Source organism: Triturus cristatus, chromosome 6, assembly GCF_964204655.1.
Source record: "Triturus cristatus chromosome 6, aTriCri1.1, whole genome shotgun sequence".
Classification (NCBI taxonomy): domain Eukaryota; kingdom Metazoa; phylum Chordata; class Amphibia; order Caudata; family Salamandridae; genus Triturus; species Triturus cristatus.
This window is the reverse complement of record NC_140589.1, coordinates 991,596,800-991,622,453: the sequence shown is the minus strand read 5'-3', so window position 1 is coordinate 991,622,453 and position 25,654 is coordinate 991,596,800. Positions and strand designations below refer to the sequence as shown.

Here is a 25,654-nt window from a genome sequence, read left to right as displayed (position 1 = left end):
TTCTATTCTCTGGCAGAAATCCTTATCAAACGTTTATGGACTGCATGAAACGAGTGAGAAGGGAGACAGGATTTGTGGGGTTCAGAAGGATTCTCTGACCTCCAGTCCCACAGATTATTACACACATGCATCAAAAAGCAATCACACCACCTCATACACCATAATACAACTACACATCACACCAACAGACTCACGAAAAGATGCACACTAGCATGCCTCAGCGTACCCAGATTATCACACTCATTGTCACTGAAGCTTTCATTGCTGTTGCCTGGCTGCAGCCTTTCATTTAGTATGAAGAAGCTTGTACTGCTACTGCACATGCTGTACCTGTTTGAGGAAACGTGCACTCCTGTTGCCTGTGATGTGTTTGTTCTGTGTGAGGGGACATTGCACTGCTGCTGCCCATACTAGATACTGTGTGGTTGCATGCCAGATTCTAAGTAACAAAAATATTCTCAGTCTGCATTTTTTTATTTTTTACAAACATATTGTCCATAGAGTGTATGTTTTTCTGTTTCTCACTCCAATTGAGAAAGTATTGTTGCCTACTCGTGAACAGCACACTGCCCATAGTATTTTCCTTGTAGGCACCTTGGTGCCCTTTTCAGGCGGTACCTGGCTCCTGTAGGACTGGGCGACATCTTTTAGTGGATATTAATAATAACCTTAATACCTAATAACCTACGATAGTTCCCTCCGCAACCTCACTATAACCCTCTACAAAAACGGCATCGTCTTGATACAAGCTACAACCAAAAACCTAAATAAATTTGCAGAGCTCTTTACCCACCTCAAAAATCATGTGCATGACACCTGCAGTGTATCAAACACTCGTCCTGATGACCCCCCAACTAACGTGCCCAGGCACCCTCATACCACCCCCCTAAGCACTCACAACTCAGTTCACCTAACCCCTCTATCACGCCTCCTACGCCTACCAACAGAACCTCTCCCAGACCTTTGGTCTACTCCCCGCCATCTCCTCCCTCTGATATTGAGACTGAAACTCTTCCTTTAGCCTACAACACAAGTCGTCCCAGCCTCTCTACCCCACCCCCACCGCATACCAATAGAACTGCTACCAAACCACTATCTCCCTGCCCTCAAGCGCCTCCCCTATATTGATATCTAATCTCTGCACCATAGAGCAGCCAAATTAACACAGAGCATCCATAATTCCATTCTGTATCTAAAGAACCTCCTTCACCTCACTGAACTTTCCTTCTCCAAGTTCAAGCCACCCTGGAACACCACCCCCCTCCCTATCACAGAGCCCCTCTATCATGCCACCTATGCCTACCAACAGAACTGCTCCCAGACCTTTGGTCTACTCCCCACCAGCTCCTCCCTCTGACATTGAGACTGAAACTCTTCCTTTGGCCTACAACACAAGTCGTCTCAGCCTCTCTACCCCACCCCAACCGCATGCCAATAGAACTGCTACCAAACCACTGTTTCCCTGCCCTCAAGCGCCTCTCCCTATATTGAAATCGAATCTCTTCACCATAGAGCAGCCAAATTAATGCAGAGCTTCCATAATTCCATTCTGTATCTAAAGAACCTCCTTCACCTCACTGAACTTTCCTTCTCCAAGTTCAAGCCACCGTGGAACACCACCCCCCTCCCTATCCCAGAGCCCCACATTCCCCTATTACTGTTATCCTTGAGACACCTTTGCCCTTGCAAGCAACCATGCCACCTCTCGGAGGAGGAAATCCCAACTCTCCTCCTCTCCTACAGCTCCACTCTTGTCACCCCTAACCTGCTAGACCTTACTGAAGAGGAAATTCTAGCCATGCTCCCTTCCTACAACTCTGCCCCAGTAACTCCTAATCCACTAGACGTGAATGTCGAACATGTCATCCACACGGTCACAATCAACCCCAACAGATCAGCCACCCTCCGCAACAGAAGTGTGGTTGACAACAACCTAGTGTCAGTACCCCTGTCCGCCCCTTCACACGACACCCTCTCCGACCACCCTCTATCTAGCCTCCTAATCAACTGCCGCTCAGCAGTTAAACACGCCGCCGATATCTCAGATCTCATACTGAGACATAACTTTGACTTAGCAATCCTGACCGAATCGTGGATCAACGAATCTTCATCTCCATGCCTGAACCTCCTAGTCCCTTCCAACTACAACATTGCAAGGCTCGACAGACAATCTAGCAAAAAAGGGGGAGACATCGCCTGCATTTACCGCTCTAACCTCCTCGTCACGGTACTCCTGGCAGACACCACGGACTCCTGTGAATACCTCGCAATTTCCATATGCAGCAACACCACCCAACTGTGCAATCTGCACATCTTTTACCACCCCCCAGGCATGAATGACGCCTTCACCGACCACCTCATGGAAATCATCACAGCCAAGGTTTCCTCCAACTCTAAAGACATTTTCCTTGTTGACTTTAACCTGCATTGGAATGACTCCAAAGATCCTCATGTCAATGCCATCAAAGACTTCCTTGCCAACCAAGCCCTAACCCAAGCCTACTCACTCCCTACACACTCCAAAGGCGCCACTCTTGAATGGATCATCCCTAAGGAATCAACAGTCAAGCTTATCGCTACAGACCCTTGTGACTGGTCAGACCACCACGCTATCACTTTCTTATTACCTGGCACCCACAAGACTAGGGCACCGCAACAGGCGATCCCTAAACGCTGGGTAAGAGACACCAAGAGCCGTGATCCCAGGCAACTGGCAGTCCGTTGCAAATCTGCACTCCCCCCCATATCACAACAGTCAGTGACCTCAATGATCATTACTCTGCGACTATAACTAACATTCTTGATGACCTTGCCCCACTAAAACTAAAAAGAACACAAATCAAAGACAGAATCCCCTGGTTCAATGGGTCCCTCAACAGCGAGAGGTAGTCCCTCCGGCAGTCAGAAAGGATCTGGAGACAGCACCCCTCAGCCGCACATTTAAAACTTCTCCGCCAGGCCAGAAATGCCTTCAACAGGAGCATCATCAACTCAAAAAAAGAATTTTTCAGGTCGGAACTGGGGATCGCCAAGAACAGACCCGCAAGCTCTTCGAATGGGTCAAACGCCAATCCAAAACATCGAAAGAAACCCCCAAGTCACTAATATCATCTGAGGAATTGTCCTCCTTTTCCTCTGACAAAATCACAGCCTTAGGCAATGAGCTCTGATCAGCTAACTACTCTCAACCCCTTCCAGATCTGCGTCCTCAGGCCTCTCCTAAAAACCAAGCGCACTGGACCGACTTCAAAATCTACGATGAACACGCCATCGCGAAAATCCTATCCACCTTAAACCCAAAAAAACACTTTAATGACCCACTTCCCTCCAACTGCCTAGCTGCCACCACCCAATCCATCATCCCTAGCTGGACTGCAATAATTAACGCCTCCCTGCTTCGAGGATCGATACCCGACTCTCTGAAAGCCGGCCAAGTTCTACCAATCTTAAAAAAAAGTGGCGCTTGACCCTGCCTCCCCTGACAATTTTAGAACTATTTCTAATATCCCATTCTTATCCAAAGTTCTGGAGAAGTGTGTGCAACAGCAGCTGAGCCAACACATCACCAAATTCCACCTTCTAGATGACTTCCAATCCGGTTTCAAGCCTGGGCACAGCACGGAAACCACCATTCTCCACATCATGGATGATGCCCTTCAAGCCCTTGACCAAGGCAAAACCTGTCTCCTTATCCTCCTTGATCTATCCTCGGCCTTCGACACGGTCAACCATGAAAAACTGCTCGAACTCCTCAAACTCAGGATGGGATTGGATGGCTCTGTTCTGGATTGGTTTAGGTCCTTTCACCATAACCGTTCTCAGAGATTCCTAATTAACGGTAACCTGTTTGCTCATTCTCCAGTCACGGTTGGAGTCCCCCAAGGATCAACCCTGTCCTCTACCCTCTTCAAGCTTTAACTCAAACCGCTTGCCGAAGTATTGCAAACTGCAAATGTCTCCTACCATATATACGCTGATGACACCCAGATCTATATCAAAATCTCCTCCCTCGAGGAGATTCTTTCCCTGAATGAAGCCTTGAAACTGACTGTCCAATGGCTCTCTTCCAATCAACTCAAACTGAACGCAAAGAAGACAGAATTTCTTCTAATTTCCCCACCCAATATAAACCCAGAGACTCAGGTTTGGATTAAGGCCATCACAGCCTTAAACTGCCCTCCAACCATCGTGGACTCGGCCAAATCGCTTGGAATAACCCTGAACTGCAACTTGAGCATGCGGGACCACATCAATTTGAAGGCCAAATCAGCCAGATTCCACCTTAGCTACCTAAGAAAACTGAAACCCTTCCTTGATACTCGGCCGTCCTTTGCACGGTGGTCAAGGTGTGGCACGTCCGAGGAATGTTTGCACAGCGTGGGCACATTGCTGTTGATTGTGAGAAATGTTGTGCCATAGGCACATGGTTTGATGCTCAGTCTCGGTATGGATACATCGGCATACACTAATCAAGCAAATTACTTAGTATGCCCTGAACCCTTAGAGAGACACTATTGGAGCGTCAACACTGAGGACTACGCATGTGCGTAGAGAGTGATGTTGCCCTCCGCGTCTTTGCGGGGTCTGGAATTGAGATGGGACTGCGTGTGCGCTCTGAGATCGGCGTTGCTGCTTCCGCGCATGCGTGTCTTGGAGTGGGCGCCCCAGGCTAGGGAAAACGTAGTTACACACACCTGTTGCAAGAATGTCTCACTTTCAACTCGACCAATTAGAGCGGGTACTTAAGGATCTCCTTCCTGCCTGCCGTCACCTCCCAGACTGCTCGCAGTCAAGCTCGAGGAATCGACGGACAGGTAAGGAAGGGGACACCGAGGCTCTTCGCTACTACTAGGTTCTCTAGCCAACCTGTAGATTGATTGTTAGATATTCGGAGAACTAACTGGAAGATCTTTTAGCGAATTTTTGAAGGAATGGGCTTTTGGTCCCGCAAATGGATGGGCTAAATTTGGCATAGACATTTTATGCAGTGTATGAAAGGGGTTGAGGTCCCTTGTCTTCTCTTAGTAACATCAGAAACTGCATATTGAGATGGGATATAAGTTACAATTGGCCTGCTACACCTGGTCCTTGACGCATGATGGGAAGGTTTTCTAAAGTCAAGAGTATATAGGTTTTAGATGTTGAATTTTGTGTAGGGACTTCTAGGGAACAAGTATCCGTGTGCAACTTGGTTTTCTTTATCCTTACATTTCAACAGAGCGGTGCCTCCTTCACCGAGCAGTCAGCCGGGTGAGGTGAGGCTTTCCTCCCACAGAAAGCTGGGTGAGTCTAATTTAAGTTTTTAAAAAAAAATAACTTTATTGATCTGTAAACCACGCTTTGGGTTATCTATAATGAGTATAGTGCACAAAGAGGCACTGTAGGACGAAGGTCGCGAATGCTGTCATTGTCTGTGTATGGAATATTTTTAATGGGCTGATTCTCATTATTCCTTTCAGGAAAGAAGATAAAATAAAAGTACCTAAGCAAAAACCTTGCTAGTCTGGTAGGGTGGCTCTGGCCACACACTTACTTTTTATGATAAATATCATAAATTATCTTTGAGAATCATTGTCTCTCTACACTGTTTGTTACACTGTTTTCACACAGTTTTCTTATACACTATTTTTCACTGAATAAATCCTGCAGTAGCCTTTAATATCATCGCAATTAGGTCCTGAAGAAAGCCGGGTCAGCTGACCCTGATGGCTGAAACATGTTGACCTCACGAGACCAAGACAGGGAATAGTCAGAGTTGTTTATGACTATTTTGGTTTTAGATATGACACCTGGTCAATTTTGAATAAACATATTTTTTGACCACGTAATCATTTTTAAACACTTTTCACGTTAGAGCACTGCATTTGTTGTTCTTTTGAGTCTTCAAAAGTTATACTGCACACTGTGGCAGGAGATTTATCAATCTTGGGATCTTTGACTAGGGCACACAGCAGGGCCGGCTGGCTCGAATTAGTGGGCTTAGACATTGATCCCTTAGAGTCTCAAATGACGAAGCTCCGCCAACCAGGGTGGGCTGATGGACTCTTAATCTTCCAGCTCAGTGATGCATTAACTACTTGAAGAAATTTCACACAGTTTTTGGAGCATCACGCGGCCTGTTGTCCTTTATTGTTGGACTTAAAACCTTCCGTTAGTGTAGTTCTTTTTTTACATTAATTTATAAGCCACAGGGCCCTAGAGCGACCGTTTGAACAACAGTAGCCAACTGATGGATATCAAAGTTCATTCCCCCGATTTCACCATTTTCGGGGATTTTAACCTGCATTTGGAAAATACTTTAGACAGAGACACTACTCTTTTTACAGACATTTTGGAAAGCGTGAGTCTTATGCCGTTAGTTAAAGATCTCACACATGCGGCTGGTCATTCTGTAGATGGCATCTTCTCTGAAAATCCTTTCCTTATAGTCTCCTACATTCTTCCTCTTGCCTGGTCTGACCATTCAGCGTTCATGTTTCACATCACTTTGGAATCTGAAGGGAATTCTGTGTGCTCTTTTCCAATAAAAATTATAAGCCGCCCATGGCATAAAATCACCCTGCAGACCTTCCGGGTGCATTTAGCTAACTCTTAACCCGAAATTCCTGTTGACCTGAATGAGGCTACAAATTGGGCTGAACACACTGGCTCCTATAAAAGCCATTAACAATAAAAGGACTTCGCCGTCGGTCCCCTGGTTCGATGACAGTCATAGAACTCAGAAACAAGTTTGTTGTAGGCTTGAAATGAAATCGCGTACCCAGTACAATTCTGAGCATAAAATCTCCTATAGAAAGTCAATTCAGGACTATAAGAGGAAGGTCGCCACTGCTAAAACTTGTTATTTTACAACCACAATCAAGGCATCTCTTAATATCCCTAAAGAACATTTTTCAACTGTAAAAAAGTTGAACAAGCTTCCTGAACCCAAACGTACCGGAGCCAATCAAGAATTCTGTAACTCTCTAGCGGTTTTCTTCCAGACTAAAGTATAAACAGTTTATGACTCATTTGCCTCTTCATATTCAGCAGAAGGGACACCCGTGGAGGAGACAACCCCTCCTACTTTGAAGGGGAGAAACTCCATGGACACTCTAGTAGATAATATTTCCATCTTTGAAGCTTTCACCCCTCTCTCTGAACTTATTGTTCAGACACTTCTATCTCAAATAAGGTCAAGCTCCCCTTGGGATCCCTGTCCTCTAAAGTTTCTTCACTTAGTGCCTGACGTCATCGCTAATTATCTTAGAGCCATTTTTAATCAGATGTTTTTGGACGGTTATTTCCCTAAAGAGTGGAAGAGGGCTTCCATTCTTCCATTGTTGAAGGAACCCAATCTGGAAGGCAAAGATCCTAACAACTATAGGCCATTCTCCATGCTCCCTTTCCCCGCAAAAATAGTAGAGAAAGTAATGAATATCGAACTCTCACTGTTCATCTCCTTGATGTTACACAGTATTGCTTAAGAAGCCAACATAGTAACGAGTTGACTCTGATTACTGGCACATTTTGGATAAGGGTGGGAAGACAGCCTTAATCCCGAAGACTTCTACGCAGCGTTTGACGCGGTCAACCATGATCTTCTTATTGATCTTCTTTCTGCCTTGGGCATCAGAGGTAAAGCTATCAAACTTCTAAAGTCTTTCCTCTTGGATAGAGAGCAACTGGTGGAGCTAGAGGAGTTTAGTTCCACCCCGTTCTTTCTTCCGTGTACCCTCATCGATAAGCCTGACTCTTTTCAACCTTTATGTACCCCTCTTACTACACTAATAGAATAATTTTCCTTTACAGAGGTGTCATATGCCTATGACATGCAACTCGTGGCATCACTGGCCGGTAGTCCTGATTACACAGCTTCCAGATTCCATGATTGTATGCATTAAATTGAAAAGTGGATGTCCAGTAGTGTCTTAAGTTGAATTCGGGAAAGACAGAGGTTCTACTTTTTGGATGGGACACCTCTTTCTGGACACCCAATTATGGGAGGCAGAAAATAGGATTTCTTCCTACCCCAGTCACCAAGGTAAACAAATTGAGGAGTTTATTTCGATGACAAACATTCCTTTGAAGGCCATGTAAATGCCATAACTTCTTCTTTTCTTATGATTAAAACACTTAGGAAAGTTTTACCCTTTATCCCTTCTGAAATACAGAAATCTGCAGTTTCGGCACTCATATTGGCAAAGATTGATTACTGCAGTGCACTCTATTTAACATGCAATCAAGATTTTTAAACAAATTACAGATTCTTCAAAATGGGGCGGCACGCCTTTTGCTTTCTGTTCTAAAATATCAATCAGTATCTTACGTCTTGACATTATTGCACTGGCTTCCAGTCAGAAGACAAAATGAATTTAAGTCCCTCTACATTGACTTCAAAGCACTGCATGTGCTCGGTACAGATTATTTTAAACAAAGATTTCTTTGGTATGTCCCAAACAGGCAGCTTTGCTCTTTATTGGCTTTTAACTTGGTGATCCCCAGGGCCAAAACAGCCTGGGGGGGAGCTTTTTGGCTGGCACGGCCAGGCTGTGGAACTCCTTGCCTCTGGCTCTCAAGAAAGAATCTCACCTACTCTCCTTTCGTAAACTCGTAAACACCTGGTTGTTTAATAAGTAGGGTTTCTTTAATTTTCTGGCTTTGTACCATCCTAGATAGCCATAGCCCTTCCTCTTCCATTTCGGAGTACCTGTGCCTAGACACCTCTGGGTATTAGTGCACATTATAAATTCAAATTTCCATTAAATTCTTTCATTTTCATTTCTTTTCTTTCAATTGGATGATATTTTTGTAAATTATAATTTGGAAACGAAGGGTCTGATTACGAGCTAAGGTATTATTTATCGCCTCTAATAAATATCAATACCACGAGAGAGAAACTTTATTTATCTGGTGCAATAAATAACGCCTATTACGAGTTTATGGGGAATAGCATGCAGATCACACCAAAATCTGCATGATGTGGTAAATACCTTATGTATTCCCGGATACATTTCTGCAGGTTCGACCTGCCGAAATTTAACAAATATTGAAGGTATTTAACACATCTGATAAATAGCGGATGCGTTACATAACAAAATTTGTAATTCTAGCCCATATGTAAATACTCATGGGTCGAAATATTACGAGGAACTCATAATCAGGCCCTATGGGCTTTAATTAATTTTGGTGGATGGGATAGTCTGTCAAAATATGGCAGATATCCCGTCCGCCATTTTGAAATGCTATGCCCTTGTAACAGGTTGGACAGGACATCTTTTTCTTTGCCAATGTTTGCCTTTTTTTCATGTAGGTCCAATTTTACCTCCTTTTACACCTATACCTACTAGCATGTTTTTAGAGAATATTACTTTTATATGTTGAAAGAGCATTATGACTGAAAAAATGAACAATAGGACAACCGTGAATACAATACATATATGTAACTATGGATTAAACTATAATAAACTTGGAAAACAGTTCATAAAACTAACTTTTGCATCATTCTCATAAGAAAATGAAAAGGAATGCATTGGAATGCTCCTCACCTATGATCGGTAGAGTTTTATTATTATATTAATATATTTTTCTTTCTCCCGAAGCATATCGAATAAGAGAAAACCTAACCGAATTTTAGAACAATTATTAACACATTTCTTAAGAATTTCACTTTAACACCCTAAATACAAACCACGAAGCACACCTTTTTCCCTGCCCATTCAACTACAATATTTGAGCAGAAGCCCCTTGTGAAAAATGTATAGAATTATATAAACTAGAAATCAAAATGTACATATTACATGAACAGCAGCAAATAGCAAACGCCAATAATTCCAGAGGACACAGGTTGACTCTCACTAAGCACATTGACCTTAACATCTGTGCCTAAGTAAACGAATGTCTGTTGGTCAAATGTTTTTGTGCTTTATTATATTTGTTGCAAAATATTTATTTGAACATTTTGTATTCCAGGATAAGGCAAAGATTATAGATATTAAATGAAAACTTACCTGGTAAGGTATTTAAAAAAAGAGAAAATGAAAAAGCTAGAAGTTGAATCTAGGAGAAATTCCATGCGCGCACCTCTCCCTACTCGGTCTTCCTGCCCAAAAATATTGCCTTCTGTGTTTTTTCAACATATCCATTTTTTAAAGATATCATCCAATATTGCATAGTGACTAAAAAACTCAACTTTGTAACCAAATGAGGTATGTTGTGTCAGCTCTGTACTCTACAAGTAATTTGAACATTTCCATTGTCTATTAGTTTTATTTGTTACAAATAAATAAATGTATCGTGCACCTCAGGTTTGTCTTGCTCTTTCTTTTATGTTGCATTTCTCTTTGAAATTTGATCAAGCTATTTTGAGAAAAAAAATTTGAACCGAACATTATGAACAGATACATTTTGAACAACTCATTTAATATAATAACATAGGGTAAGTGAGTAGGACGGTTATGGTATGTGACATGCATTTATCTAGCACCATTCTACCTGTCCTAGGGCGCATTCAGAATATGCAGTGGCAGCTCGCAGAGGGAGTGTTGCGGGGCTGATTTGGTGATGCAGCGAGCGCAAGGTAAATAGTATTATTTCTTTATTTACTTACTTTACTTCTTGCTGCCGTATGTCCAACTTAACGACCCCCCCACCCTGCCCCTCCCCCGCCCTGCCCCACCTCCCCACAGCACTCCCTCTGCGAGCCACCACTGACAATATGTGCCCATTATGTAGTCAGAAGAGCACAGGTGATGACACAATTGAATCAAGCAATCCTGCTCTTAATTACTATGATTATTACCAAAAGGAGACGTATAGCACTTTTTAAAATCTCCAAATAAAATAAATAGACATCAGGCATTACAATGTGAATTGACTCTGCTTTTTAAAAAATGGCATATTACCTATTACAGACGTAAACAGTTCTGGAGCAGAACTTCCAGCTGCCATGAAGGTTGCCCCAGCAATATCCTCACTGAGATGCAAGCGCTGAAAAGGCACAAAAAGAAGCAGATGAGCATAAGTTTTGTTTCCGTGACAAATGCTGGGGGTTAAGATTTACTAAATGTTTGTGTCAGGGTTCTGTCACATTTATGGCGCAGTCACAAAGCAAAATCTATTTGGAGATTTATAAAGCCACGTAAAGCCGTCTACGCAGCGCATAACGTTACTTGTGTTACCTTGTGTCAGGTAGATGTTACATGGGTGGAGCATAGGCTTTCCTGCACATTTTGATGCAAACCCATATTTACGAAGACTTGTAAACATGGTTTTGTGCCACAATGGCGCGCCTACCTGAGGTTGGCAAATCAAAGATAAATGTCTTTATTTCTCTGTTATTTTGTGTTTGCATGTGTACTGCATTCTGCAGTAGACATACAAAGAGGAATAAGAATCAAGAGATGGGTTTTGTGCAGGAAGGTACCCCTTCCCATCCAAAAATTATCCTGAGCTTAACACAGGCACTCTTACTCCACGGCAATGGTGATAGTCAGTCCAAAGTGCGCCAGTGCAAGGAGACAGCTGAACTGCACCATATCTTTGTGAATATGGGGCATTTCTGCTCTCTCCCTTTCATGCAACGCAGCGCAGTAACTTCCCTTGCTGCAGTGCACTGCGTGAAATTTTAGTATATCCGGCCTTAGGTTTATTGCCCCAGAGTGCACATGATCAACAATTTTGCAGACCGCAAAAAATAGAAACTCAAATTCTTTACCATTTCAATACACCTCAAGTCCTCATGAAACATAGTTTTTCAATAGGCCTGATGGTGTTGGGGACGGTCGCGCTCTGGCTCCAACTCTTTGCAATCTATGTATAAATAAATTGGGCCTGACTTTGAAACAAATAGATTGGATGTACCTCAGCAAAAGCTCTGGGAGCCATACACAAATGCATTCAGCATTTCAATGATTATCTTAAAAAATAAATTGGCCACCAATATTTTAGAAATATATAAAAAGATCAACAAATGCATTTTTTCACAATTGTAGATTGTGTACTGTCTCAACTTCAACTAGCTGGAGGCATGGTTTCTGTTTCAAATTCTCGTCTAATCAACTATTAAGAGAAGATGCAATCACTAAGAACTGTGTCAGTGAGGGGCGTGGCTTGGAGCCAAGTGAGGATGGCCACTCGCTAGATGGGCTCCGTGCAGCTTGGAGGTAGTGTAGGCTTTCCTTGCGGTCCCCTGCTGCCTTGCCCCTTCTCAATGCAATATTTAGTGGGGTAAAAGACCCCAGATGCCCTATTTCGCTTCTTCATGATCCCTGGTGTGCGTTTCTAACATTTAGCTGAGGCGGGAGCATTTCCCTCATGGGACTCGTGTCCGGCATTTTGTTTCTGCTGAAATAGCTCGCATCCTGTAGAGGATATAAAACAGGAGTTTCTCCATGCAATTTTGGGTGCCTGGCCATTTTTCAGGGCCCACTATTCTTTCTATTAATGGGCAATTGTTTTATAATCTGTGGTAGACATTGAAACATGAAATAGATATTTTTATTTAAAGAAAATTTCCACTCAGTCAGTCCTACTTTGCCTCAAATCTATACAGAGCTGTGTTGACTGATCTAAGATGGAAACTTCTCTACAGTGAGTCTCTGATTTTGTTTTAACAAATAGTCATGACTAGAATTCATTGTTTGGAAGGGACCATTTTGTTGCAGACGATGTGCTTTTTCGTCACATGGATTTTGAATGCTCGTCATCATGTTTCGTCAAGGTCTCATGTCACGCAGGAATGGACTATAATTAAATTGAATTCATTTTGGCTCAAGGATAAGCTCATATATATATATATATTCAAATTTCACTCAGCATTTTATGAGAGAACAAAATCTACTCATCGGTTAACTAGTTCTTCACTCTCATCTTTGGCAGACCGCAATCATTACTCTGTTCTTTCCATGACTATGGAGAGCTCTGACACCAATTCATCACTTTCCAATAAGGAAACATTGGTAGTTGCATCTAATATTCCGCTCTCCACCAACAAACTCACTCTAGACTGACTACTTCAGCTGTATTGTCTTCTGGAAAACACAACAGAAAGGATCCTCCTTCACCTACTAAATCCCCTCCACTAAGATCTATGGATGTGCTTCTTGAGGAGATACGGGCTCTTCGGTCTTACATGGAAGAAACAAATAAAAGGCTCCAAGCTTTGGATGACAAGTGGTCTACTATGGAGAATATGGTTATTAAGATTAAGCAACAAGTCAACTCTGTTCAGGTTGTGGTGAACCAAGTTACTTCAATGAAGTCTGAAATTTCACTGCTCAAAAAACAAGTGGAAAACTTTGAGAACCATAACAGACGTAACAACTTGCGCATTTATGGTCTGGTGGAAGGCTTGGAAGGCTCAGATGCCAATTCGTTCTTCAAATCTTTCCTTCCACAAGTTCTTGGTATACCTTCCTCCCCTGCATTGAACATTCAAAGAGTGCATCTTCCAACCATGGCAGCCTCTTCAGCCAAACCTCGAGGAGTAATTATATACTTCTTGGAATACACAGATTTATTGAAGATTTTACAAGCAGCTAAACTCAAAGCTCGTATTTCATGGCAAGGCTCTAATCTCTTTTTTGCGCAGGATTATGCCAAAGAAATAGCGGATTGAAGAAAGAAATTCCTAGATATGAGGCCAGCACTTCGTAGTCTAAATGCTAAATTTGGTCTCTTTCATCCCTGTCTCTTCAAAATGACATATAAGAATAGAACTACAACTTACAAGGATCCTACTTTACTACAACGGTTCTTGCAGAGAAGAAGATATGGATGTGTCCAGACATGCTACCGTTTAATCTTGTGCGGTTATTGGTCTAATGTGCTCTGTTGTCTTGGTTCCCGTTTACTTAAGTTTCTCAGATTTCCCTATGTTATAATTACATGTCATGTTTTTTCTCTTTATTAGGTGCAGTATTTCCTTTATGCATATTTTATGTTATCCATGGTCTGCTTGGATGATGTCTTCTCTCCCCAGTCTGCCCTGGGTTGCCTGGTTAGTTGTGCCATTTTTCCTCATGTGGCCTCACCACCCTCATCTTTTTCATGTGTTTTTTGTAGTTGGTTATTCTGTTTTTGGAATTTATGGCATATGTTTCTTGTTTGTTATATTTGTTTCTTTTTCTTTTCTCCATTTTCTCTGTCTCTTTTCGAACATATTTTTCTCTTCGGTAATGATTTTTCCTTTTATCTCCTCTTTGTTTACATCTTCTCCTCCCTCCCTGCTTATACCTGTTTCTCTGCTTATTTTCTCGTTTTTCATTTTCACTCAATTCCTCCTCTATGCTATCCATCTTGGCTGGTACGGCTTTTGCAAAGTTTTTGCTAAATATTATTATTTATGTTGTTCATTTTTAGTTGTTCTAACTATTGTTCCACAAACTTTATGTCTTTTCGATTAACGTAGATGACTTTGAAGGTTGTTTCATGGAATATTAAGGGTTTGGGTTCTCCTATAAAAAGTCAACGGGTATTCTCTCATTTAGCTAATTTAAAATATGACATAACTTTATTAAAGGAGATCCATGTTTTAGAAAAAGAGATTCCTAAACTTCAACAATAATGGGTTGGTCATGTTTTTGCCTCTCTGGACACATGGAATCGGTATGGTGAAGCCATTTTGTGTCATAAATGTCTTGACTTACAAATTCTCTCACATGATACTGATGATGTGGGTAGATGGGGTTCTGTTTCATAATTATTGATTAATATCCACTTGACTATTTTTAATCTGTATGCACCTACTGCCCCAGATTTTACTTTTTGGCTTTCAATATTATCTAAACTAATGTCCTTTCAAAATGACTACTAATTGGTTGGCGGAGATTGTAATTTGGTTATGGACCCTCTTATTGACCGTAATTTTCATTCCAAATTCATTTCCTCTCCTATGCACTTTCAATTCACATCTACTATTCAACAAAGATCACTAGTGGAAGCTTGGCGATTATGCAATCCAACACTTCGAGAATACTCTTTCTTTTCTCCAGTACACTCTTCCCAATCTCGCTTAGATTACCTATTCACTTCAAAAGCGCTTACACAACATATCACTTATTCTGATATTGGTTCTATATTAATTTCTGATCATGCCCCTGTTACCTTAGTTTTGGGCCTTCTTCCTCCTATTCAGGGTACAGGAAGATAGAGCTTCAACAACTCCCTCTTCTTAGACTCTAAATTTACCCAACAATTTGAAGCCTATATTACCACTTTCTTTCTTGAGAATGAAACCACACATGTTTTCACAGACTATCTGGGATGCCTTTAAAACAACCTCTAGAGATTGTATTACTTCCTTTGTGTCCCAGCACAAGAAATCTTCATTACTCACTATGCAATCACTTAAGGCAAGCATTAAGCAATTGGAACTTTCCTTTTTCCATACAAATTCTAAATCCTGGTTAGATGAGCTAATCAGATCTAAATTCAAATTCAACAAGTTATCTACTGAAAACGCTAATGCATTTTTGCTTAAATCCTCAGCCAAATATTATGGGGGTCTCAATAAAGCGGGGAAACTTTTATCCTACTATCTTAAAGTTAAAAAAAAGAACGCACCAAAATTATCTCTATTCTTGTCCTAGCAAATCACATAGTTTACAGAAATGAAGATATTTTATCAGAATTCACTCAATTCTTACAAACTCTTTACACTCCTGTTCCCTCGGTACCTCAGGATACTATACTTCAATACTTATATTTTATTAACCCACATTCATTTCTTGAAACAGATTTTTCAGTGTTAGAGGATGATATTCGAGAACTAGATATCCTTTCTGCTATTCACTCTATTAAACGTGGTAAAGCCCCAGGTCCTGATGGTTTTACGATTGAATTTTGTTCTTATTTTTCTCAAATTCTTATCCCAAAATTACATCAATTATTTCACTTCTTTACTTCTCCTAAAATGTCTAGTGGCTCTTTTCAAGAAGCCTTGATATGTCTTCTTCCCAAGGAAGGTAAAGATCATCCTTTATGTAAAAATTTCAGACCTATTTCTTTAATTAATTTGGACTATAACATGTTAGCTAAAATTCTGGCCTTATTCTTGGAGACATTTTTACCCCTATTAATTGGGCGAGAACAATGTTGTTTTATTGAAGGTAGACATCTTTCAGACAACACTAGACTTTTCTTTAACATTCTTACCAAGGCCAAATCGTGTAAAGATTCCTTAGTGGCCATCTCTGTGGATGCTGAGAAAGCTTTCGATCGAGTCGATTGGCCATTCATTTTTTCTACTTTGTCGTGGTTTGGTTTTGGCTCCAAGTTCATAAATTATATTTCCTTATTATGGTCTTATCTCTTCTTTCTTTCCCTTATTTCGTGGGGTATGGCAAGGATGTCCTCTCTCACCTCTTCTCTTTATACTTGCTCTCGAAAACTTCTTAATTAAGATCCGTTCAAATTCTCAGATTACAGGTTTTAAATAAAGCACTGACCAATTAAAACTTTCTGTCTATGCAGATTATAATTTGCTCTTTTTATCACAACCACAGACCTCTTTGCCAGCTTTTTTAGCTGAAGTACAGTCTTTTGTCTCTGTCTGGTTATAAAATAAACAGCGACAAATGTGAAATACTCCCATTAAAGAAAGAATGCTTTTTCCTGGACTATGTTTCTTCAGGTTTTCATTGGGCCACGGATAAAATTAAATACTTGGGGTTATAGTTCAAATCTTCCATTCAAGAGCCCATGTTAATAAAATTAAAAGAACTGCTGACACGCTTGAAAAAAGCCATGTCAAGGTGGAATCCCATGTTTTTATCTTGGTGGGGCCGTCGCGACATGATCAAAATGATTTTGGTTCCTTTAGTACTTTTTTATATTTCTAATATTCCTGTAAATATTCCTAAATCACATTTTAAGACAATTTATTCTATCCTATCGAAATTTCTATGGAATAATAAAAAACTTTGTATGTCTTAACATATACGTAAACATTCAAAACAGTTGAGTAGTGTCAATTTCCCAGATTTCCAAACTTATCATACCACATTCTTTCTTAAACAAACCTCTCTATTACTCCAAGAGGACAACTAAGATTCATCACTACCGTTATGGACTGCTATTGAAACAACATTTTCTTCATCCTTTCTCCTTCTAATAATTTTTATCCTTTACACACCGCCCTTTGTCACTTTCTCTTCCCATTTTTAATAACAGCTGCAGAATTCTCCAACCTTTACTTAGCAGTCATCTTTCTCCTAAAGATCACTTTTTGGAGTCTTCACTATGGTACAATAAACATCTTAAAATCAATAATAGAGTTACTTTTTTGGAAGGACTGGCATACGAAAGGGCTTCATTGGGTACATCAACTTTACCAGGATAATGCATGTATATCTTTTACAGTTGCTCAAGTACAATTTTCTTTACCTACCTTGTGTGCATCTAAATATGCATCCTTAGTCTCATTGATTCAATCAACATACAATAATTTAGCACTTAGAGCTACCTTGTCATCTTTGCCTCCTACTGTCCTTTCCATTTGATCCCTTTCCCCATCTGCATCTCAAGTTTATAAACATTTATCCTCTTCTCCAGTTACTAGAGATAAAACAGAGGTGGAACACTCATGGGAGACTGATCTCCAATTGGCCTTCTCTATTCCTACCTGGAATAAGGTCTGGATTAAAATTAGGAAGTCTTCTAGGGCTGCTAATACTATCCAAACTTTATTTTACATTTATAACAGACTTTTATTGACTCCTGTTTCACAACGTAAAATAAACCCTGCTCTTTCTCGTGTGCTGCTCCTGTAATGCTTCCCCGGCTGATTTACACAACATGCTATTGATTTGCCCCCATGTTCACAGCTTCTGGAAACAAGTTTGGAGACAAATCAATAATATCTTTCACACACAAATCCCTTTCACTTTTGTTAATATATTTATAGGTAGTGTGACGTCTGAATGGGAGTCACATTTGAACAATTTTCATATTATAGACCTACTTCGATGCAGTTGCTTTCCAACAAATTACAAGAGCCTGGATGTGCGCTACCAATATTTCTCATCAAGCCTGGTGGTATGAGGTTTGTTATAACCACAGGCTAGATAGAGCGTATGTCCACCCTATTTCCCTTGCAATGAAACGAGAATACCTATGGTTACTTACTACTCATTTTCTAGATGTATCTGCAAATTTAACATGAGTCTATAATCCCGAGTTGAAGAAGTGCCTAAACCTCCATGATTTCATTTTTGTTCTCTATATATCTGTTTTTTATATTAATATTATGTATTTCCATGCACATTTCTTTTACTACGCAATAAAGTACGTATTATGTATATAAGTGGTTATGTTGAAAATTAATATTACATGAATGTCATTTCCTTCCTTCTTTCCTTCCCCTCTCTTTCTCCTCCCCTCCCTCCCCATATTACCTTAATAGATTGTACAGTTAAGATTGTATTTCCTAATTCTGTACTTTATTGAGATGTTTTACTTTAGATCAATAAAGTTCCTTTTTCAACTAACAAAAAGAACTGTGTCAATGATTACAACCAGAAGTAATTAGAGAATCATTGGTTACTTGAGCTCCTCACCACTGAAGCACACAGAGCAAAATCTTGGTCAGCCTCTGTCAAACTAGAGTTATATTGCTATCACTCAGTTGATTTCAACAGAAAATAGATTTTCAAGTCCCTTCTGCAACTAGATAGGCATGTTCCTAGCATTGTACTTCCGGCAGAGGTGGGAGTGAGAAGCTGTTTGAATGTGGTAGCACCAATACATCTATTTTAGATTCTACACCGGCCAGACTCAAAAGCCCATCATTATAGCATTCCATCTCCCCATGATGCTGCATCAGTTATTTTTGCTTTCAGCATCTTTGATTGTTTATCTCTCCTGTGGTCTGAGGCCAGTAAACACATCTTCAGCCACCAGTGTGCTGAAAAAAAAAGATTTACTTTTTGCTTCTCAATGGACCGCTAGTAACATGAAGCAGACCAGCCACTGTGACAGGTCAATAGCCTATCGCCAAGACGTGTCAAATATTGATAAGCAGCATACTTTTAAAATCAGAGTATCATTGTAGAGTCAATCTATATAGCCACCATGGTATTAACTTATTAGATTGGTGCACAAGACGATTTTCCTCATAGAGTCAAATGTCTAATGTGGCCTTGCATGAGCTACACTGAAAAGTGACAAGTGCTGCCTGCAGTCATTGTTCTAAATTAGAACTGCTAATTTGGACGACGGTGATATAATATGCCTGGTAGAGGCTCCAAATCTTCTGTATGGGCTTTTCATTGAATTTGGGTCAAAAAGGAGAAAACAGGCTTCAACTCTCCACTGATGTTACTGAGATGTGAGATATGATCTACGTTGTTGCTTATCCAGCCTGGGCACAAAAAGTCCAATCACACCTTCTGAGCTGGAGAATAAAATCACTTAGTCTAATTAAATGGGCCTATTTAAATGGACCTAATATTTGGGCCATCCTTATTTTAAAGGGTTCCTACATAAAGACAAGCACATATGGTGAGGAATGTCTCTCTCTGAGCATACACTAGCAGGAAGGTGTGGATTGTTTTCTGTTACCTCCCTCAATTTGGCTCTGAGATTTCCGAGACCGGCTTGTTTTCTTCCCTGTAGGAGCCTTATCTGCTGTGTTGACATAAGAAGCTGGAACTCCTATTCTATGGAGAGGACGACATGTGGTAAACAATGGCTGTGTTTAAGGTACAGGAAGAGCTATTTGTTGTCAGGAGAACCTTCCACCATGTTGGTTTTTGACTGTAGATTTCCTATGCTATAGAACACTCATGCAGTGTATAGTTGCATAATGAGGGAGCAGAGGCGATTGGCACAGGTAAGCGCGGTGGGTGGGGCGGTGCAGGGGCATGGTGGGAGGGGGAAGTCGACAAATGATGGACTAGGTATAATTAAATAAATAACTAGTCCGTCGTCTGTCAACTTCTCTCCTGCCGTGCCCCTCCCCGTCCCACTGTGCTTAACTGTGCTGCCCGCCGCTGTGAGGCACAGAAGGAGGGGCAGGTAGGAATGCATTAGGGGTACCTCCCTATCATTGTCAAACTAGTCAGTGTATACTTTAAGAACCCAAGCAGCACAGCTGGGCACATACTAGGCAATGTAAGGAAGAAGAGCTGGACTTCCATCCCACTTCTGAAGAAAACACCCTTCTTTGTCTGCTATATTTGCTCTCTGAGGGACCAACACCTGTCTTTCCCTGCTTTTGTAGTGACCATATATCTTGCACTGGTGCCTCTGAACTGTAGAGTGTAGCTCAAGACAGTATGCACCATGTTGATACCACTGTCTGTTAAGTCTTTGTTAATTGATTGAATGCTGAGAAATAGGAGCACATTCATTTTAGGCAACATATATTTCCTACTGGTGAAATTAATTGACATTTAGCAGCTCCATCTGCATCCTGTTTATTTAAGATGCGAAATGGAGTTTTGGTTTGCCTGAGGTCTTTTGTCACCCACTCCCATCTCCAGATGGCCTGCCGTTGTGGTCACAAGGGTAACCCAGTTATGCCAGACCTAGTCGAGGCCTAATCTGAATCAGTAAAAACGGGAAAAAGGCAAGAATGTGGGAAAATATATATACTGATGAAAGTCCTTGGACTGCTTGGAAAGCTGTCCCTCCCTACCCGTTTTACTTTTTCTGGCTTGTGCTTTGTTTTGTGCTCTCAACAAAAAAGTCAGTTCACTGAGAGTTCTCAATGTTTTTTCACATTCAACAACAGAGTAAAAGGCTTTTCTGGTCATTGGGAACATCTAAAATATATTCCGAACTACAGTAAAAGATTGTTACTATTTCCTCAGACAAGACTAAGGGGAGACTGGAGTTTGGTAGCAGCCATGTAAACAGTTCAGAGGCACAGGTGTTTTTACCTCCAACACTGGTTGAGAGGAGAGAAACTATCCCTCCCTGTTAAAAACCATAATGCACCCCATAACATATGTGAAGATGGGGGTCTACATTGGTTTGCTGAGTCTATGAACTAGGAACTTAGCATGGCCCTGTGTTTCAACCAGTAATTTCATTTTTAAATGCAGTATGGGTGTTTATATTGTTGAAACAGATTTATTAATTTAAAAATAATGCTTATTTGAGTGTGTTTAAGTTAGCATAACTAGACATCGAGTTGACAATACTGGGCCTCAGACTGGCAGTATTGACGTGCTGCTTTAATCTTTACACTTAAAATAACCTGCTAGGTTATTTTCTTTTAACAAGAAAATACTCAAAATGGGATCTGTTTTTTGGTGCACTTTCTCCTACTGTATCTAACTTCTACCTAGGGGCCGATTCCGATCCGGGTCGGAAGGGCACCGAACGCGATCCCTCCGGAAAAACTACGCACCTTACGCGTGTTTCCTGCCGACTCGTACAGATGTATGAGCGAGCAAGTACGTTGCGAGCTACATGAAATTCACTGCCCGACTCGTTTCCGGGTTTGAACCGCTCCGTACGTCTCGGTCGGAAGCTAACCGTGACGTGCAATGGATGCGATTCACAACCGAGCCAGTACTATGCACACATTGGACAGCCTGTGCGAGCCGGAGCGTCCAGCTCGCAAATCGTCTGGGTGGTTGCCTTTGGGGGTCCACGTCGGACCCCCTGTCACCCGCAGCCCTACGACTCGGACACAAGGGGAGACCCATGGGTCTCCCCAACACAGGCATGTACAGTGCGGATGGCACCGATGCGTACTCACTGTAGGGGGCGCACTTGTCCACGACGTACCCATTCAGTCAATGGGAGCCCATGTACGCGTCGTACGACCGGCTCCCATTGACTTCTATGGGAGTTCGACCGAACCGAGTCAGACAGCATACGGCCGCATTGTACTCGCTCGGTCGGACTGCAGGACTCCAGCTCGGTCGGAAAACACTCCGGATCCGGCGCGGTCGGAGTGCTTTCTGACCCGGATCGGAATCGGCCCCCTAGAAGGAAGCTATGCCAGAGATGTTTTCCTAATGTTGCAAATAATCAAGGCTCTTGCTGCCTACAGACACAATTGTTTGTTTATTCATTTAAATGGTTTATTGTTCAATTGTTCAGAGTCATTTCTATTTGTAGGGTAAAGTGGATAATTCATTTTTAAAGGTTTGGGTGGTATTTAGAATATATTGTTATTGTAACACAATTTCTGCTATGTTGATTGGTTTATGTCAAGTAATTTTATTAGTTCAGTCCTATACTGCCATGCCGCACCATGCTGATAGAATGGAGGATTCTGGGTAGAAAAAGTTACCTACACTTGTGGTCACTTCAGGGGCAGATTAGCAGCTGGGGCTAGTAGATCACTGGTCACTTGCACTCACACCCCTAGCGCCCCTAAATCTAGGATTTAAGGGTCACCACAGGCACCAGAACCTCGGTTCTGATCTGCCTTGCAAGAAAACAAAGAACAGACCTGTGTTTTCAAAAACAGAACCTGCACAAAGCAAAGGCATGGTACTCTGTACCTGTGGCAACCTTCCTGGAACTGAACGCTGTGACTCGTCCTGGACCAAAGTTCGGTTCTCCCAGCCAGAGAGACCCCTTTGAGACCCAATGGCATCACCAGACTCCCCTGGACTAGTGGCAATAGTCTCCTGCAACCGCAAACAAAAACAGCGCACCAGAACCAAAGAATCGCTGGCCATTAGGTCCCTGAGGGATTACTGAGAAGTAGATGATCCAGTGCGTTGGGGGAAACATAGTCCTACCCTCCACGAAGTTTCAGGTGGCTGCCGTGTTCTCCTGGACCTCCGGCCATTGAAATAACTTTCTGCTGTGCTTACAGCTGCCAAGGCTTAGTGGTCACTAGTCTGGCAACCACCACCATTACTCGACACTGCACCTTGATGGAACACCACAAACTTTCATCCAACATCAGCAGCAGCTTAGTTTTTGACATTTTGCACCCTGTTTCCCACCTGCACTGTGTAAGTAGTAAAACCAGCTCCCCCGCGGTTCCCGTCAGCACCTCGGACAGCCAGGACAACTCTGCACCCGGGCTTCTCGAGCTAGGTAAAATTGAACTGACAGTTGTGGCCTGGTCCTGGGACCCACATCACCTTACCCCTACTTGGGTTCCACTCAACTCGACCTGCAAGTGATCAATTGACACTAATGGTATTTTACATTGACTGCAATGATAAAGTTCTGCATAGCAATCTTACACAGATTTAATTTTGCTTCTAAAATATATAACTCCAGTTATACATATCTGATTGACTTTGTTGTGGTGTCTAAAATGATATAAAAGTCTGCTTTATTTTTATAAATGGGTGCTGGATTTGTTTCGAGTTGTGTCAATTACTTATTGTCCATGTGGATACTCTGAAACACATGTTCCTCTAGTAAACCATGACTGCTCTGTGCCACTCTACCAGGACTGAGTTAAAGATGTATTATTGTGAATCCAAGGATCATCTTCAGGTTTGTGAGAATATTACATAGTGAAGTGTAACCAGACTCACTACATAATACTCCACCTTCGTACATTTACTATTCATGTTACAAAATGGTATCGAGCCCTATCATGACCCCAGAAAGTACTAGAATTTACTGGTTTGTTATCTGATCATCATTTTACTTGCATAGATTTATCTACCTGTAAATAAAATATATATATATATATATATATTCTTTTGAAAAGAAATAATTCTAACTGAAAATGGAATTGATTGTAACCAATGAAAGTGTCAAAGTTCATCTGATTTTCGAGATTACTACCACCTGACCTGAAGTAAACCTTAACTATTTAATGTAGTTATCCTTTGAGAGTCAGCGTGAAAAGGAAGTAACTTGGATGTTTGGTGTGAGTGTTATAGTTGTCATGATCTTTAGCTCTCAGTAGTAAATGCTACCACAGATAATGGTGGTCAACTTTATTTTCATTGACTTCAACCTTAGCAAAATATAAAAGACAAATATTCAAAATACAGTCATGCTTTACCATATAGAGTAAGGCAGTAAAAAGTGCAAAATACAAAATAGGTCAAAAGTATGGTTAATCATTTGAAATGGTGACAAACAGGAATATCAGTGGTAGACAATGTTAATCAATCTATAAGGTTAGTAAGTGGCATAAATAGAATATCAATTTTATAGTTAACACAAAAGTTCAATAGAGTTTATTCACACATGCACATTTAGAAGAACACTTTTCTATAGCCTCTTCTCTCATTTTAAGCTGCAGAGATGTCTTTAGCACCACATTGAGCATACACAGTAAAATGACAATGAGTATAAAAAACGTAGTGCAAAAGGAGAAATGTTATGGTTATAAAAATGGGGTTAATGCCAATTCAGTCTCAATTGTCCATAAAGTGGGCAGAAAAAGAGAAAAATAATTACAGCTTCTTTAGATATATAACTTGCATTAATACCATGCATGTGTACATTACTTCTTCTTTCTTACCGTAAAGATGATAGAAGTAAAATAGCCACACAAAACTGCACATACAGTGCTCAATTCAGAAGGGCACACCAAGCTAAGATGTTAATAACACCACTATTAGTCTTGAATGTTAAAATCAATCATACAGGTGCATTATGTCACTCAGAAAAATATTTCTTAGTATTCAAGCTTTGTGTTTCCTTTTTACCATTGTGCTAAAGGTGTTGAACGTTCTGGTTAAATTCCCCTTCCTCTACGACCTAGTTGTGTTTGGATAGACTTATAATATCTGACCCATGTGTTACCATTATATTTAGATTGTGACATTAAAACTTTATCAGAACCTTGGAATGTTTAGTGCTCTGTTGAAGACGAAGTGATTTGGGACCAATAACTTTATTAATAGACCTACCGCAGCATTCAATATTGTCTTTCTGAATCTCCCTTTTTAATTTAAAAAGCCCATCGCTGGTACTGCCAGATTTAATGAATATCATAGATGCCTTGTCTTGGTTCCACCTCATATCTCTTTCTGCATTTACCCTACACTTCCCAACTCTTTGACTCACTCTGGCAGGTTCTTTTGCATACCTGCTAAATTGCACATCCCTGTTTTTCTCTATTCTTCATCGACCTGCTCCCCAAAAATGAATGCAATGCTCACCACCTGCTGAGACGCACAGCCATTTGTGGAAATTGAGTTAAGCATGAGATAAGACAAAGGAGAACAATTATCAAACTGCTGTCTTAGGCCTAGTCAGGAAGGCATAGCTTGCGTCCGGTGGCACTGTGAGTAGGGGAACCACATCTGAGTAAGCACTGCAACAAGCAACAAGATAATATAAGGAATGCTTCATTTAATCTCAGCTCTGAGCTTCGTTACACTCCATTGTTATTTTGCCCTATGTGCCTCTTTTGATGAGGAACTGTCTCATGTAGGTCAGTGTGTTGGAGCCTGCTCCAATAGAAATAGCCCAGTTTAAACTGCAAGGCCTTGTTTCTGAGGGCAGCCTCATAAAAAGGTTTGTCGAGAAATACATAATTATCCATTCAGCATAACCATTCACTCAGGCTAGAGTTGTACAATTTCAAATTGAGCAAGAACTTACCCATGAGCAATAGCACCCTCATGTACTTGTTTGCATCAAGGCCACCATAGACATGCAGCAGAGCCATTTTAGGGGAGCTTGGGGATCAGTCAATCTAGAACTTTCAATAAAATCTTGAACACCATAGCCAAGATACCTGGATAGCTTGGTAATCCCAAGTTGCAGTCAAAAATGGGACGTC

At 41.1% G+C, this 25,654-nt stretch overlaps 1 protein-coding gene across 1 annotated transcript in view; it reads right to left on the bottom strand.

Moving 5' to 3' along the window:
• The window catches only part of SLC24A3 (solute carrier family 24 member 3), a 1,192,172-nt gene that overhangs the window by 445,508 nt on the left and 721,010 nt on the right, over positions 1-25,654 (bottom strand). Inside the window, exon 5 of the mRNA XM_085611775.1 lies at positions 10,884-10,968. Within this exon, the coding sequence (XP_085467901.1) occupies positions 10,884-10,968 (85 nt within the window). The remainder of the gene's footprint in view (positions 1-10,883; positions 10,969-25,654) is intronic.